The sequence below is a fragment of the Eriocheir sinensis genome, chromosome 28 (assembly GCF_024679095.1).
Source record: "Eriocheir sinensis breed Jianghai 21 chromosome 28, ASM2467909v1, whole genome shotgun sequence".
In the NCBI taxonomy this organism is placed as follows: Eukaryota; Metazoa; Arthropoda; class Malacostraca; order Decapoda; family Varunidae; genus Eriocheir; species Eriocheir sinensis.
The window spans coordinates 14,051,388-14,067,766 of record NC_066536.1 but is presented as its reverse complement, the minus strand read 5'-3'; the positions used below and the strand labels follow the sequence as shown (position 1 = coordinate 14,067,766).

The 16,379-nt window shown below is 43.5% G+C and overlaps 1 protein-coding gene across 18 annotated transcripts in view; it reads right to left on the bottom strand.

Annotated features, from left to right (window-relative positions):
- LOC127004601 (longitudinals lacking protein, isoforms A/B/D/L-like) overlaps positions 1-16,379 on the bottom strand; it is a 56,129-nt gene that overhangs the window by 11,503 nt on the left and 28,247 nt on the right. The window contains exons 5-6 of one of the 18 annotated variants that reach the window (XM_050872556.1): positions 759-1,005; positions 224-461 (exon numbers count right to left, since the gene is read on the bottom strand). The exons of 6 other annotated variants lie outside the window; for them this stretch is intronic. In XM_050872556.1, the coding sequence (XP_050728513.1) occupies positions 352-461; positions 759-1,005 (357 nt within the window). In that variant the 3' untranslated portion in view covers positions 224-351. 11 more of the 18 variants (XR_007757896.1, XM_050872582.1, XM_050872545.1 and 8 more) reach the window with 11 other exon arrangements.

Sequence of the window (16,379 nt, the reverse complement as noted above, 5' to 3'; positions counted from 1 at the left end):
TGCAAGACTGTTCACTTCTTACTGGTGGTAAATGCACACAGGGGGTTTATTAACAGTAGTGGTACTTAGAGGAAAGGGTAAGGTGCTTACAGCTCTGCATAAAACGGCAGCCAAAGTTCCATAAGTTGCTAATCAATCGTGTGTGAGCCCTGCATTGCTCACTGAGTGGCAGCCACAGCTAACTCTGGATGCTTCATCTTGATATGCCTGTACACATTGCCACTCTGGGCGCTACGAAAGGAGCAGTGAGGGCATGCAAACGGCTTCTCTCCAGTGTGAGTGCGAAGGTGTCGGCCTAAATCCACAGGCCTCAGGAAGGAGCGGCCACACTGAGGGCACGCCTGACCAGCCTCACTGCCCACAACCCTGTCCTGCATTGTCGTGAGCCGAAGGGTGTGGCTGGGTGCGGGGGGCAGCCGCGTCAGCAGGTGGGAAAGGGTAGTGTTGGATGACGCCCCAGCCTGCAGGAAAAATAAGTCAGGCTTCAGTACAGACTTTGGGTCTCCACTGGCATCAACACACACAGTATGCACTCCATGAATGATGGGACCACTAAGGCAAAGCTCTGTTTTCATTCCTGCTGACCAGTTTGTTATGGTCATGACGATGAATGCTTGAAGGGGAACAATTATTTCTGCATCTATTTCCCAAGCCTTCCTATACACTCATTGTGAGCAATGTAGTAAGGAAAAGGGTAATCTTTCAAGCTAGTATGAGGCACTGTCACAGGTGCTCTCCCCCCAAGAGACTAGTGGTACCTGGTTGGGGGAGGCGGTCCGCATGGCGTGCCTGCATGTGTTTGGTGACATTCCCCTTCAGTGCTGCACGATATGGACAGAATGAACAAGTGAATGGCCTCTCTCCAGTGTGAGTGAGCTGGTGAGTCTTCAAGTTATAGGCTCGATTGAAGACTTTGCCACATGTGTTGCAAGGGTGCACCTGGGTGCTGGCTGCTGGTCGCAGCATGGCCTCCTCCAGGGGCTCACCCACAGCCACAGCTCTCACCTGCCAAGGAGCACTGGGTCAGTTCCTGGTCTAGCTGCACCACACACCTTTACTGCTATACCGGGGTTTACAACATGTTTACTAGGACTATAATCCACTGCACTGAAGATTGTAATATATCAATTACATGTTATCAATCAATGTTTATGTAATCATTATTAAGCTTTGTACACTTATAACTTGTTACCTCAAGGATAACATGTCTTTAGTAAGATATTAAACTTATGGGAGAATGTTCCAAGCCACAACTTTTCCCTGAAACATGTACAACAGTGCACATCTGTTTTTAATGTAAATGTATTTCATTTGAAGATTCTGATCGGTTTAGTAACTCACAGGTATTATTTCTGTATTTCAAGTTAAGTAACACAGGCACCCCAAACAAAACAGACTAGGACATCCTCCTAAACTCAGATACAAAGCACTCAATAAGTGAGCAGCACCAGCAGGAGAATGAGCAGGTGGTGGTGGTGGAGGTGGTGGTGGGGGTGGTAGGAAAGGAACAGTTCCCTGTATAGTTAGTATAACATTCAACTCACAAAGCTCTCTTCTTGGAAATTAGAGTGACAATGAAAGTGAGACTGATCATATGCAATATTTATTCAATTCTCTTTAAACAAATAACTTAATATACAATGCAGATCCCAATTTATCATTTTCTTTAAACAATGACAGCTTAGTTTAGTATGAAAGACTGGCTCTGGTACTCTGAGCCAAAATTTTGGCGGTGAAATTGTTTGAAATCTAACCGTGTCTGGTGCTGGAGTGAGGCTTCACAAAAACAGCAGCAACTCCCCGCTCTGCACAATATGGAACAGTGACTGATAATGCAGGAGTGGAATCACAGTGCACCAACACATCATTTTCTTCATGCAAAAAAATCTATCATCTGTACAAGATGTGTAAAAACAGTAAAAAAACTTTTTTTTTCTCTCTCTCTCAATAATAAATAAACATTATTTTCTGATTTATGACATTCATGGTTCAGAAAGTGCCAGAATATCCTTGTAATACTCATTTCTAATTCATTACAAAGCATGTCATTCTTTGAGAAGCTGGATCCAGCACCTCACACTGAGAAGTAGCCAAGGTTAATCTTGCAAAGGGTGCCACTTGCGAAGATGTGAATGAAGAGTGTCCTTGCGACTTGAGCGATAGTTACAATGGGGGCAGGGGAATGGCTTTTCCCCAGTGTGAGTGAGGATGTGGTTCTCCAAGTGCTGTCTGCGGTTCTTTCCAGTAAAGGCCCGCTGACAGAGAGGACACACCACTGAGGCCACCTTGAGCATGCCATCTCCTCCCAGCGCTGGAGCAGCCCGCATTCCCTGCAACACACCCAAGACAGTCCTTAGCACCTCCTTATACCAATCTTTCGCCTATAACCTTCAAAATCTTTGCCCTTCATTCATCCAAAACCCTCTTCTATTAGGAGTAAATCTTAACATCATGCACACAACAGATGAATAGTATTGATTTGATGAACAGTGGCTGGCAAGAAAATATGCAGCCTTTCTTTGCACATCTGTATTGCCTTTCAGCGCCCTGGTCGGCCCTGGTGGACACCAGCTGTCAGGGTCTGGGATTGGTGGTGTGCACTTTCCCTCTGTTGTGATGTTTCCCTCTGCTGCACTACAGCATCATGTAATAAGTTTCCATGGTCAAAAAGCATAAGGTCTCTAATGGCTCGTGGGCTACTGTTTCTCATCCGGGGCTGCGTCTCTCTGGTGCCCTGACCACTGCTTCCAGCAGCCACGTCCTTGTGCATCCTGGCAATGTGGATTTTGAGGGTGTCCTGCCGAGATGAGCGGAAGGGACAGTGTGGGCAGGTGTAGGGCTTGTGGCCCGTGTGAGTGGCGATATGTCTCTCCAGAATCTGTCGACGGTTGCGGCCCCCAAAGGCCTTTCCACACACTGGACACACCAGCGAAGCCACCTCTCCAAGTCGGACAGCCAAGCCCTGGAAAACACAGCTACACTCAGCCAGGACCTTCTTAGAGCGTTTGCGGCAAAATTCCTCCAATAATCACATCTCATGCTGCACCCACAGCTGTGGTGCATAGTTAATTAAATATCACACTCCTTAAGTAACAGTGTGTATGGTGATTAACACTGCACTTCCAAGAAGTTCTTAAACTGATATCATACTGTAATCTTGTAAAGAAAAGAAAAAATACATACATACATACATACATACATATACACACACACACACACACACACACACACACACACACACACCATAATGTCTGCCCTCGCCCGACATGAATTTCCTGAGCATGAAATCCAAGTTTACACGACCAAGTAATATCTAAAACTTTGCCCAACACGACATGGTTCATCACCTCCACAAATCCCAGCCAAAGTGTAGCTTTGCTGCCACCTCACAATACCATTTTCACTTTCATATTTTTAAGGGATGAAAATATACCCCTAAATTACATTTGAAGACAAAATTAGTTAAACACTCATTTTTAAGCCAACAAAGACCATCAATGCAGCCTAACAGATAGTAAACTATTGCTACTTACAGATAGTAACTTATTGGCACTGAAAAGTAATCAATCACCAATAACGACAGCATTTTAGCAGCATGAGTGATGGGAGTTAATCAACTTTTTGAGGCAGTTTGTGATTTGCAAACATCCAAATGGATTCAGACCTTCCCAATAGGAACAAGAGCATCTGAAAGAAATTAAGGTAAGTGATCTCATCAATACTAAAGATGGTGGGTACAAGGTGCTGATCAAGCTAGAAGCTTAAATTAATAGGTAAGACTTGCGATGAGACAAGAGACATAGAGGCTGAGCATAACTATACATTTACCACTAACGTAGCATGGTACATGAGTGAGCAAGTGCTATCTGGTGAGAGCAATATTTCACGCACCAGCAGACAAGTGGACTTGCCCGCACCACTCACATACATGGACCTGCGTCGTGTTCTAGAAGCCAGTCTCACACACGCTGCTGTAACCAGTGTGCTAGTATAACTTTGTGTCGTGCTTCTCAGTGCTCATTTTCATCAACTTTATTCAACCATGTCTGCTAGACAAGATGTTATGAAGTCTACTAACACCTCAAATAATAATAAGAAGAAAAAGGTGCTAACTCTAGCTAACAAAACAGAGGTTGTTGAGCAGAGTCAGTTGGACAAATGAAGAGAGAAAGTTTGGGCAGCATAAGGCTAGTGCACACTTTGGCAATCTTTTTATTTATCATGTAATAATCTAAAATTGTCATTTTCAGCCCTTTCATGTTAAGTATATATTGAACTTAAGCCTTTTATGTTAGGTATTTAAGATATATAAAAGTCTTTGCCGAGTGCCAAATCTGTTGGCTCAGGAACCAAACTCATGTTAGGCAAGGGTTGACAGTAAACATTCTGAACATTTTTTGTGTAGTACACGTATTCAGGTATTTATCAAATCCCACTATTTCCTGTAAATTAAAATATTTGCTTTGTGGTTGATATGATAAATAACAATGAGGAATGTGTGACTATCCCTCCGACTGTCTGATAAACACATAGCCTGTTATGTTTTGAAGACACTGACACTTACTATATTAAAACTGTATGAAAAAAAATTGTCTTGTAATAATACTAGAGCATGTCACAGGACCTACACATCTGTTCATAAAAAAAAAATATATATGGCATGGAGAGTGATATAGCATCAGAGGAGCGTGGGTTAGATATAAGATTACAGCAATTAAAATGATCATCATGATCACTTTACAATGTACTTTTTAGCCTTAATACCATTTTCGTATATTTTTAAAACATGAGGCAGTGGAAGGATGAGTCTGAGTGGTCTGCTGCAGGGCTGGTGCGGGGCTTCCACCAGCTTGTAGCAACCTTCACGTCAGCTGGGGACACAGAGTAGAGGCCCCCATGACTGTGCTTGTCTTTATAGTATAATTGTTCTTTCCAAGTTATCTTTACTGTTTACAACTCTGGCCATGTCTTATGAGCACAAGTTATATATTATGGTTGGAGGTGACTGATGGAGCCAAAGATTGAGACACATTTTGGTTGTGCATTAATTTTGTAGCAACAACCATAGCTGCAACCTCTTCCTTTAGCTTCTTTAGGTCCGCTTTCATAGTCGTTTTGTTTGTTTTGATCGTTACCAATGGCGCTGATCGACGCTATAGTTTTCCACGTGAAACTGGCCTATGGGGTAGTGGCGGCTGCAGAGGAAGTGAGAGGTGTTGAGAGTGTGTGGTAAGGTGTGGGGCTAGGCTAACCCTGCAGCCGCCCTTACCCCATCGGCCAGTTTTAAGTGGAAATTCTGAAGCAGCGATCATTGACATTGTTAAGATCAAAACAAACAAAACAACTGTGAAAGCGGCCCTCAGTCTCAATGCTGACATTCTGATGCTCATGGCTGTCTTGATCATGCCTCAGACAGCACAGTAAGAGTTTGCTCAGGTAGGACAGCATGCACCACCCAGCCATACAAAGGTGCAGCAGCTGAGTCTATGGACAGTCACCAGGCCCCCGCACCCCTGCACCATACACTGATCTCCACCTACATAATCCCCCTCATAACCCATATTATGCTTATTTTGTGATCATGAAACCTCCAAATTTGAGGGGAGGTCAACTAAGATATTTTCACCTTAAAACATTGCACATTGTGAACTCAAAATTATAGATTTTTACAAAAAATTCACTGCACACATCTCAACCTTTAAAGATCAAGTTATAGAATTGATTTTATCACTACCAATGGATATGGTGTGGCAGTCTGTTGAGTGGTTACCTTACTACACACACCTAAGGCACAGCCACACCAGTGAACAGCTCTATTGTGATATTCAGAGCTACTACTGGGTTTTCATTTCTATGAGGATACATTGCCTTGGGTCTAAAACACAACAAGGGTTCCTTGCCTTCTTCATATGAAGCTAATAGTCATATCCTCAGTTTCTGGGTGCACTGCCACCCCTATTAAATTGGTGCTGTATAGTGTTGCCGGGAACAGTGGAGTACTGCTGCTGCTGTTGTTGCTGCTGCTCTGAACTTCTACCAGAGAGATCCTGACCATGATGCAAGAGAGGAACAACTTGCTGGCCTACTTCCCGAGAAAAGTGAGACTGCTGCCCAGCATTGCCGAAGTGCTGGTTTTGGTGGTGGGGGGGGAGGTTGCCAGCTGCATTCTGGGCGTAGTGAATGCTCTTAACGTGGCGCCTCAGATTGGACATCTGGTTGGCACAGTAGGAACAATGAGGGCACCTGAAAGGTCGCTCCCCAGTGTGCACAATTACGTGTCTCTCATACAGCTGGTGGCGTCCTGGCCCACTGAAGGTCTTGGGGCAGTGTGGGCAAGAGAGGGGGGCAGGTCCTCGAATGCTCCCGCCACAACCACCACCACCGCTGCTGCCCTCCTGGTGTGGGGCAGCTCTACCCTGCAAGATACAAGGCAGCTCTAACACCAGCACACCACCGCAACACTGCTACTGTTCAGGGACATGGATGCATTCACAAGCAATACTGTGAGTACAAAACAAGTCACAATGGACCATCAAATGAGGGAAAAGTATTGCAAGGTCTTGGGGTGTGGCATATGAAATAAAGTGCATAATTTCAAATGCACACCTTCTTCATATATAATTTTCCACTTAATCCAGCACTCATTTGGAGAGCAAACTGCATTTGCAAAGAAATCCTTATCAAGAAGTTCCTCATCACATGAGTAAAGGAAGGACTGTCTCTTGCCAAGTGGTCATTGGCACACTAAACTTTACTTTTTTCACTTAATACAAAATAAATAAAAAATATATGCACTTGCCTGCCAGAATTCTAAGCTATTTAGCTCATATTTAGTGATGTATTCCAAGGTGGGAACATATTGGCATTCTTCATAACTTAGGTGAACAAACTTCTTCCAGTTTATACATGCTACAATAAACAGATGCTTCTCTGAATGATGTTAATAATTACAAAGTTGTTATTGATCAGATTAAGAAGCTACAACAGATGAAACTGCTACAACACACACTGAAGTGAAAATTCAGCCAACAGACGCTCTGAGGGATGACTTTCAGCGGTGCAGATTTTGGTATTTAGCAAAGATAATACTTTTCTTTTTTCAATTAATCAAACCATGAGCCAGCAAAGTAGTGAGGAAGCTGGAAAAAATGTAGCGGATTCAAGCGCTGAGTATGGCATAGCTAAATCAACAATCTGTCCAATGTTAAAAAGAACAAATTAAAAGTCCAAAGGTGGTGGGGGGAATCTCTAGGTTCACCCTCTTGCCTCCCTGCCAGCCCCTCCCCACATTCCTCAGGTGCTCCTCGCAGGCCTCCACGCCCCCCTCCCTGCCCAAAATGTGTGCCACACTCTCAGTGATTTTATATTGAGTTTTTAATTTAAATGGTTACCTTGAAGGTTAGTCATTATGATGTAGTTCCACATTAAGAGGGAAAAGGTCAGTGATGATGATGATGATTATACTGTATATATATGGCAGTGGTAATGGTGATGATGATGAGTCTGATGATGATGATGATGATGATGACAACAATGATGACAATGCTGATAACATTGCTAAAGGTCATGGTAAAGGAATTTCAAATCCTTTGAGACAAACTCTTCTCTTTTATTTTTATTTTACTTAACAGCAAAATGAATTGCAGAGAAAGATTCTGGAAAAGCCATCTTTTTAGCAATAACATTCTCCGAGATGGATCTTTTAGAGAAAAAGCTCAGTAATATCAGACTTCTCACTGACACTTGCATTTAGCCTCAATGCTCCATAAACTCAATCTGAGTCAAATACACATGCCTACATACAACAGTGACAGTGGCATCAACAAAACTTATGCAGCAGTAGCTACATAAAATGGAGTGTGTATTGACACTCAAACCCCCAAGAGTTGGATACTTTAGGGTTTCTTACTGACGGAATATTTGCTAGGACATGACTGAAATTTTCATATATGGTGATACAATGATACTCAATAGTTCCAAAAGCGAAACTAAAACCAAACAGATATGTGAAAGTAAAAATAAAGACAAACTAAGGTCTATAAAAATACTTTTCTGACAAGAAAATCTCAAAACATATATTGAGAACATTGGGTAAGATTCAGTACTTGTACTTTCTGACATTATCTTAAAAACTGAACAATTTATTTGCCTTCATACTTCAGAAAGGGGTCCAGAATAACTTAAACTCTCCCAAAAACTCAATACATATGTAATATAGCTGAGGAATATCTTACTGAATGGATGAAAACAAAATAATTTCCTCTTCTGAGGTATCTTTGTCCTCTAGAGATTGCAATAACATAACATCTCTTCTACATATAAATATTGAAATATAATTTCAGGACTTTTTCTCACGCACACAAAAAGTTTACAGATGAATGGCAAGAGTTGGCAGAAGAAGCAACTTCCAGGTGTGAAGGGCCTCAAGAGGGAGCCTCCGGCTGGTTAACCACAGCATGGTGGTGGTGACGAAGGTGACGGTACAAGTTACTTTGGCGGTTACAGCGCAGGGGGCAGAGCGGACAGGCAAAGGGCTTCTCGCCAGTGTGAGTGATGACGTGGCGTTCGTATCGCTGTTTCTTGCCCACGCCCGAGAAGCTCCTCTGGCAGTAGGGACAGAGCATCACCTGCAACAACAACACTGCACTAAGACCACCACCATGCCCATCCTCACCCTCATCAAGGAACACCCAGCTTTATCACAACCATTTCTCCTCCTGCAAACTTCACAGTTGGTGAAGTAGTTGCCTTTATACTTTCATTATCTGGACTGCAAGTGCTCCTGGGCAGGGGTGGCAACAGGGGGCCTATGAACATCGTGGTCAAGGTGTGCGATGTGGTGGGGGGTGAGCAGTGAGGGGTGGGCACTGCGGATGTGTCGATAAAGGTTGCTCCTACGGTTGCAGGCGAAGTTGCAGTGTGGGCAGGTGTGTGGACGGTCACCTGTGTGGGTCAGCACGTGGCGTTCTAGATCAGCTTTTCGGATGAAAGAACGTCTGCAAATCCCGCACTCGGATCCCACCTGCAGAACAAAAAACACACCTCAGTCTCCCTTGCCAAAAGGAGCACGTTGATAGCCACAGCAACTCCCACACAGGAAACAACACAGGACTGTACCCGCCAGGAAAGATAAATGTGCAAACCACATCAAGCCATATTTTGTCGTTTCAAGATCTTCTTGGTTCACATTACTAATTTCAGGTCTGGGTGAATTTAGGCTTACACTGATGCAAGAAGTTTGCATTATTGTTAGGAGTCACTGTAATCAGCCACAGCAAGAGTATACCAATTCCATGGCAGAGCAACAAACTATTTGCAGCAACCTTCATAATAGAAGAGACTAGAATGGTACAGCTGCTTCTTTTAAATGCTTCAAAAACTGTCAGGGAACCACCTTCGCTGACACCATTACAGCACGCACTTTCTATGCCTCACAGCACACTTCACCAAGACTTGCCAGGCTTAGACAGCAGCTACCGTCAGCCCCAATGAATGTCAGCGAATATTTTGATCAAAATTAGCCCCAGATGCAGCCCTGGACAAGGGTACGCTAGAGAGAGTGTGGTGCTGCCGCTGCATGTGTCTCTTCAGGTTGCTCTTCTTGAGGCAGCGCATTGGGCACTCAGAGCACTGGTACGGCTTTTCTCCAGTGTGCGTTAGCAGGTGATTCTGCAAATTCTGGCGGAAGTTTTTTCCCCGGGAGATAAAGCCACAGAATGGGCAGCCCAGTTCTGAGCCATTTCCAGGCAAGCACCTCAAGCCTAGTGAATCTCCCTCAAGGGGAATTGCCAGCTGGGCCTCCCCTCGGCCTCCCCAGCCTCTACCTTCTCCCCCGCCTCCCCCAGCTGCTGCCAGCAAACCGCCTCCGTCCTGAAACATAAAGGACAGGCTGTTGGTGTTTGCCGAGGGTTGCCGCATGAGGTACATCACTCACTTGGATTCTGACCACCATCATACACTATGGAAACTCCATCCTCATCGTCATTAACCAATTTCCTGCAAATGCAGTGAGGTCAATTATGACCTTAGTAACAAACCAGAAAGCAAGAATAAGAAGGAACTTAAATCACAGAACCTAAGAAAGGCCACACTGGTATCCAGATAAGTAATACTCTATCAACAATACCTTAACGCTTGCCTTGGTAGACAACATTGCCATTCAGTCAGGTGATACTCTTCATAGGGAAATGTTTCCCTTGTTTGAAGTTTTTCAAGTTATCCAAAAACACTGCTGAGATAAATGATGCTTTTTTTCTTTCCCCAATTATGTACCTTTATTGCAGAGAAGCTTATAAATTCACAATAAAAGGATGAAACCTTATTTTTCATATACTAAATACCGACAAACCCCTCAAACTTAAAGAACCTTATTTTGCAGATTTCAGTTTACTGGATGAAATTGGCCATTCTAGAATTGCCATAGTGAGAACCAGTGTGGTTGAAGCACTCATTTGATGGCTCAGTCACACTCAGGCCTGATGTCACACAATGTTAAGGAAAAGGTGGAGTACATGAACAATCAAACCACTGGCAGGAAAGGCTTACAAAAAGATATTTGAGTGGGCAAAAAGTTGCAGCTGCTAACTATATTAGAAGCCGTAAACTACATTAGGTTTGTTTTGTATAGGTGCTTCACCACTCACGTAGGGCCTTGAAGAACGAGTGTAATGTCTGCTCATAAGCGTTCTGGATGTTAATGTGTATTCATTATCTTTTTCTTGACCATAGGAAGTGCACCAGTACATATATTTGCAGTTATAAAAGCCCTTTCAAGGGGAACCTTCACATGAGAATCAGGACTTGCCGAGAAAATTAGGTAAATGCTTTGATAAACTGAAAATTGATGACCTGGCTGGGGTGAAATTAAATGTCTGACAACAGTAATGCTAAACCTGGTGTGCCGGGCAGGTTACAAAAAGATGGTTGTCTTCACCCTCATGTCTGCCACTATCACTTCTTACCTTTCTGTATATTATACTGTTCAGCTTCATTACTGGAAAGTAGTAATATTTACCACATGATGTTGTGCAACTTTGCAGTATATTCATTACATGTGTCTTCTAAAGATTATTGTAATTACCATTGCTAGTGTCTACATTCTTGCTACCTTTAGCTATTACGTGATGCCCATCAAAAACTGGAATTTTTCAGATCAAAAGTTGTTTCATCCATATAATCAGTCCAGCAGTCTGATGGTCATAAGTGTGTACTGTTAAATGCAACTTATTTAAATATAAAAAGCAAAGGATAAAATTCACAAGAATAACACAAATACCATCATTTATTATCACTTAGTACAATACAGTTACACATTTGCACAACTTTTAAAAGAAGTTAAAACTAGTTTGTACAACTGACCATGGAAACATAGGATACAAAATGCTGCCATTTCCTTCCTTCTGTTAACTTATTTGTGAAAATACTGGAAAAATGCTTATTTCATATATATTAAGTTTGGCAATAATCAATGTTGCTTTATCAATTAAAAATAAAGTAATGGACCTTCAGTCTTAGTAATTCTGTGTGACATTAAAATAAGGAGCACCAGGCTTCAGGGTGTGAAGGGCTGGTGGACCAGCCGAGTGTGTCGCGTTAGGTTCCCACTTTGGTTGAATCTGAGGTGGCAGTGTGGACAGCAGTATGGTTTCTCTCCTGTGTGGGTCCGCAAATGGCGCTCCATTAGAAAGCGCCTCTTTGGACCGCTGAACACCTTACTGCACACCTCACACTGCATGGATGCCTCCCGTGCAGGAGGCTCACCTGAGGTGGGCAATAAGGGGGGCTGCTGAAGTGGACACAAACCCATGTTCAAGGAGGATTCTGTCTTCATTGGGTGCAGAACTCTGCTCCCAAGACTGTAGAGGGATGACCTCTGGAAGACAGTAAGACTTCTGTCACCATTCATTTGATGCAAATGATATCACTAGCAATTCTATCTACAGTAAGGGTTCTGATGACTGGCATCCCTTCAACACTCCCTTTAGTTCTCTTGACCTGTTTCCAAGATGATGCTACTGTGTTTATGTTGAATTTCTAAAGTTTTCTTCTGTATCTTTATGCTCTTGCTCTACATCATAGCACCCATGCCTTATTCCCTGTGTGAATGAGGTGGACACAGGGAGAGGTGAGGACTGGGCCCCACCTGTGGGAGGCCCTACTGAATGCTGGAAAAATATGTGACGCGTCAAATTGTTGCGAATGTTTGCTCGATGTGGACAGTAAGGACAGGCAAATGGCTTTTCCCCAGTATGGATTATCATGTGACGGCGCAGACGGAACTTGTACTTATGGCCCTTGAACACTTTGCCGCACACTGCGCACGAGGCGCAGCCGTCCTGGCCAGCTACTTCCTGCAGGGGTGCCACCAGCGAAGGGCTCCCAGTGTTCCCGCCAACACTTGCCTGTAACAACACACTTCATCAGTCTCACAGTAAGCAGGGCACCCAATAGTACCTCAATGTTAAACCCAAACAAGTCTGCCAGAGGGGGATAACAGAAACTGATGTGTAGTTTTGCTTTCCACATGAACTTCAAATTCATCATGGCAACACCTCCAGATGATGCCTAGCAGAGATAATAAAGGATCAACACCGCCACCAACACAGCCATTCCCAACAACCCTACATGAGCAGTATACACCAAGGTGGGAGGCAGCGAACAAGAGGTATTCTCAAATTATTCATTATGCTGTTGGACTTCTGAGAGATTTTGAGACTGCTGTTGTTGTTGCTGAGCCTCTCCAATGAGGTGCAGCTGCTGTATTTCCTCCTGTAGCTGGTGCGGGAGTGTCGCCAGTGTGGCAGCAGCAGCCAGGGCATGTAGCCTGGGGGTGTGCACCATCTTGACATGGCGGGACACGTGGTCTCTGCGGGCAGCACGGTAGGGGCAGTGAGGGCAGTGGTAGGGTTTTTCCAGAGCGTGCGTGGTGGACAGGTGACGAGTCAGCACATACTGCCGGTTGGGACCCTGGAACCTCTTCCTGCACAGCGGACACATGACGGACCCGTCCCCCTGCAACACACAATGCTGTCAGCACGGGACTTCCACAGCCACCACCACCACCACCATCACCACCACCACCCTGCTGCCAAGACCAAACACTAACATTACAAGGCAATAACTTTTCTAAAAATCAGGGACTTGCAGAGGAAATCCTCTTCTGTCATAATCCAACCAAGATAGCACCTTCTGAAGCTATGCACCACTGAATCTGAGCTGCACAGTTGCCGCAGTAAAGCTCATATCTTGCCATATTCTTCCTTCTGTTCTTGGTTTGGCAAATGTTTTAGAAAACACCTTGTGTTCAATCATGCATTATTACTATAATCATCCCATTACTATAACTAGCTGTGTTCCATGACTTTTCCCCATGAAGAGTAATCATTCAGTGTACAGCCAGTGTGTCAGTCATCTCACCTAGCTCGACAACTGTTAGGTGCCAGTCCAAGAGACTAGAAGCAAAATTTATCAACAGTTTTCACAAACTGCACCAGAAGATAAATACAATCAGCCCTCAACTCTGTTACTGCATCATTCCAACAGCACACTGCAGGTAAAATCAGCATTACTGAAACTCTACTTTGCCCTGAGGTGCCTGGCTAGTACCAAGTTTGCTGGTCACCTTTTTTTCCCAATTTTTCATTGAAAATTTTATTTGTAAATGGTTCTTTAACTGCCTACCAGTTTAAATTTTCCAGGTGGCTAACGCACTACATCTCAACCATAGCCTTCCTTCTATACACAATTTTTTTCTGGTACCCTTCCTCGACCTTAAAGCTTGAGAAGCCTTAACTCTCATGTATATTCAGCAGATTTTCGTCCAATCACAAGTGTTGTATAACGCAACTCCAAGGGAATGTTGACCAATCACAAGTCATGAAAATACATCAGCTGAGTTGCTTATCGTCGTGTGATTAGCGGTACCTGCAATGTGCCTCACGCCCTTTGCAGCCCTCCAATAAGAGCACAATACATCACAACAGCAGTTAATTGTAAGTTGGCAAATGAAAACACAATATGGATGTACCATTTCAACCGTGTACTAAGAATGTCTATTTTCCTCTTTTTTCCTCATTTTCCACTCTTGACTGCCTTATTCTTCATAAAACTGCTCTGAGTATATTGCTTCAGACATACATAACCTATCTCCACTGAATTAGTAACCCATCGCCACTAAAGTGGTAACCATACATCTTAAATAAACCTAAGTGAGCGTGCAACAAGGCCTCTGGCACGGCAGGGTACTTCCTTCCTCCTCATCACCTCAGTCACAGCCACTGAGTTCATCTTCACTAAACATGTGACAGAAGTTCGGTTCACACACACCAAACAAAACTATAAAGAAGTAAAACACAGCTGCTATTTTGTGGTAACTGTATTTGCCCTCTACACAAATGAGGTGAGGCAATCATGGGGTAAGGTTACCTTCATTAACTTTCACTTCCTAGTGCACTTTTAACCATCTCCAGACTTGCCCACGCCTCCACTACAGGAAGTGTATTGATATTCTTTGCATGATGAATGTAGACTCTCATGACTGTGAGTGAAAGATATTTATCATGGGAAAAAATATACAGATGAATAGTGAGTCAGGGTACCCTTGCAGGGTATAAATAATGAAGACTTTTCTATTTAATATTATTAATAAATAATAACAAAATAACAATCATTATTATTTTGGTCATCATTATTCCTAGTAAAGAAAATAATGATGCCGAGGGCATTTGTTTACTGTCACTCAGGCAGCCGCCTGCCAACCCTCACAACTCAGGGACAAGAACATGGGCCTGTATTTCATGTTTCATAAGCACCCAGCGGGGAACTGAAGTCTTGTGTGGGGGCGGGGGGTACGGATCTAGATGGTGCGGCAGTCTTGTAAGCTAAATTTGTGCAGTAGGATTTTCATTTGGATATTCTAGGGGGTACCACAGTGGCAAAGTTGGCAGTAGTGAAAACCACATCAGAGGAGGGCCAACTGTAATGGGAAAGAAATCCCAACTATCACAGGCATAAAGGTACCTCTGCTGCTTCCTCTTCACCTATATAGAGAGCAAAGACTCAGGGCTCCACTGCTTTGTTGATAAAGTAATGACTTGACTAGTCTGCTTATGTCATGGATTCTCATGAGGCTCCTTGACATATCAACACAACAAAGCAGCTTACCAAAGAAGCAAATGCATATTTAGTTAGAATATTTCACTCGAAATATTTTTCACAAGCAGCCTCAGATTATAGATTATTAGCAAATTTTCACTGCAGCAGCTTCTTTAACATGATGAAGGCCTAGTAAAGCAATCCCAGAGGTAAGGAGCAACAGAGAAAACGAAAATATATTCCTTGCACAAGACTAAAACACTGGAGCATATAGTATTCTTGGTAACTGTGGATAATGAGTCACTGCAGGCAACTGAGGCTACAAATTCTTTTTGAAACATCTTACGTATAAACTCCTCCAAGATATTATGACATGAAGGTAGACTGTTCATGACTTCATCCCCTTAGAAGCATCATTCCAGAGTGTTTTGATGTACAAGTGGTCTTTGAGACCCCCACTTGGTGAGGCAAACTGGCACTACAAGCCAATCTGAAACTATGAAGTCAGGTTTCTTCCAGTGGCTCTGGAAGGCTGTGAAGCAGCTCTCTATGATGCCCAGGAAGATCATGGTTGAAATGCTGTTGTTGTTGATGCTGTTGTTGTTGGAAGTGGTGGTGCTGGATGTGAGGGGAAGGGCGCACCAGACCCGGACTCTCAGGGTGACGAGAGCGAATGTGTCGAGTAAGGTTGCTCGAGATGTTGGCACGATAAGGACAGTGCGGGCAGGCGTAGGGTTTCTCCCCAGTGTGTGTCCGCATGTGGCGCCTGAGGAGGGTGGAATGGTATGGCCCTCGGAAATCTCGCCTACAAATGGGGCAAGTGGCCATGCCAGGCCCAGAAGGGGGTGTGACCATGCCCACCAGCCCTGCCCGCGCTGCCATCAGCCCCTGCAACAACAGGAAGGCTCTCAGTCCCTCTTGTGGACTTTGTAATGTTCACAGCCCTAGTCTGCAAAAGCCCATGACTGCAACACTTAACAGTACACCATATTCTTATTACATCACATTACTGTAACACTCATAACAGTAACAGAAACAATTGGTCAAGGATCATTTGTTCTCATGTGAAATACGTCACCAGCTTTAGCAGGTTGTCCGGCAGATAATATAACCCACTGAAAGAATTGAAAAGTTGGCAATCAGTCTTCATAAAATTAATTTTCACATTATTCCAAATTATGTCATGTTTTTTTTCTACTTATCACTTTTGATCATTCTTATGTACAATGAATATAATCCTAGCTTCATATAGCAAATAAAAAATATACAATTCTTTAAACACTGCA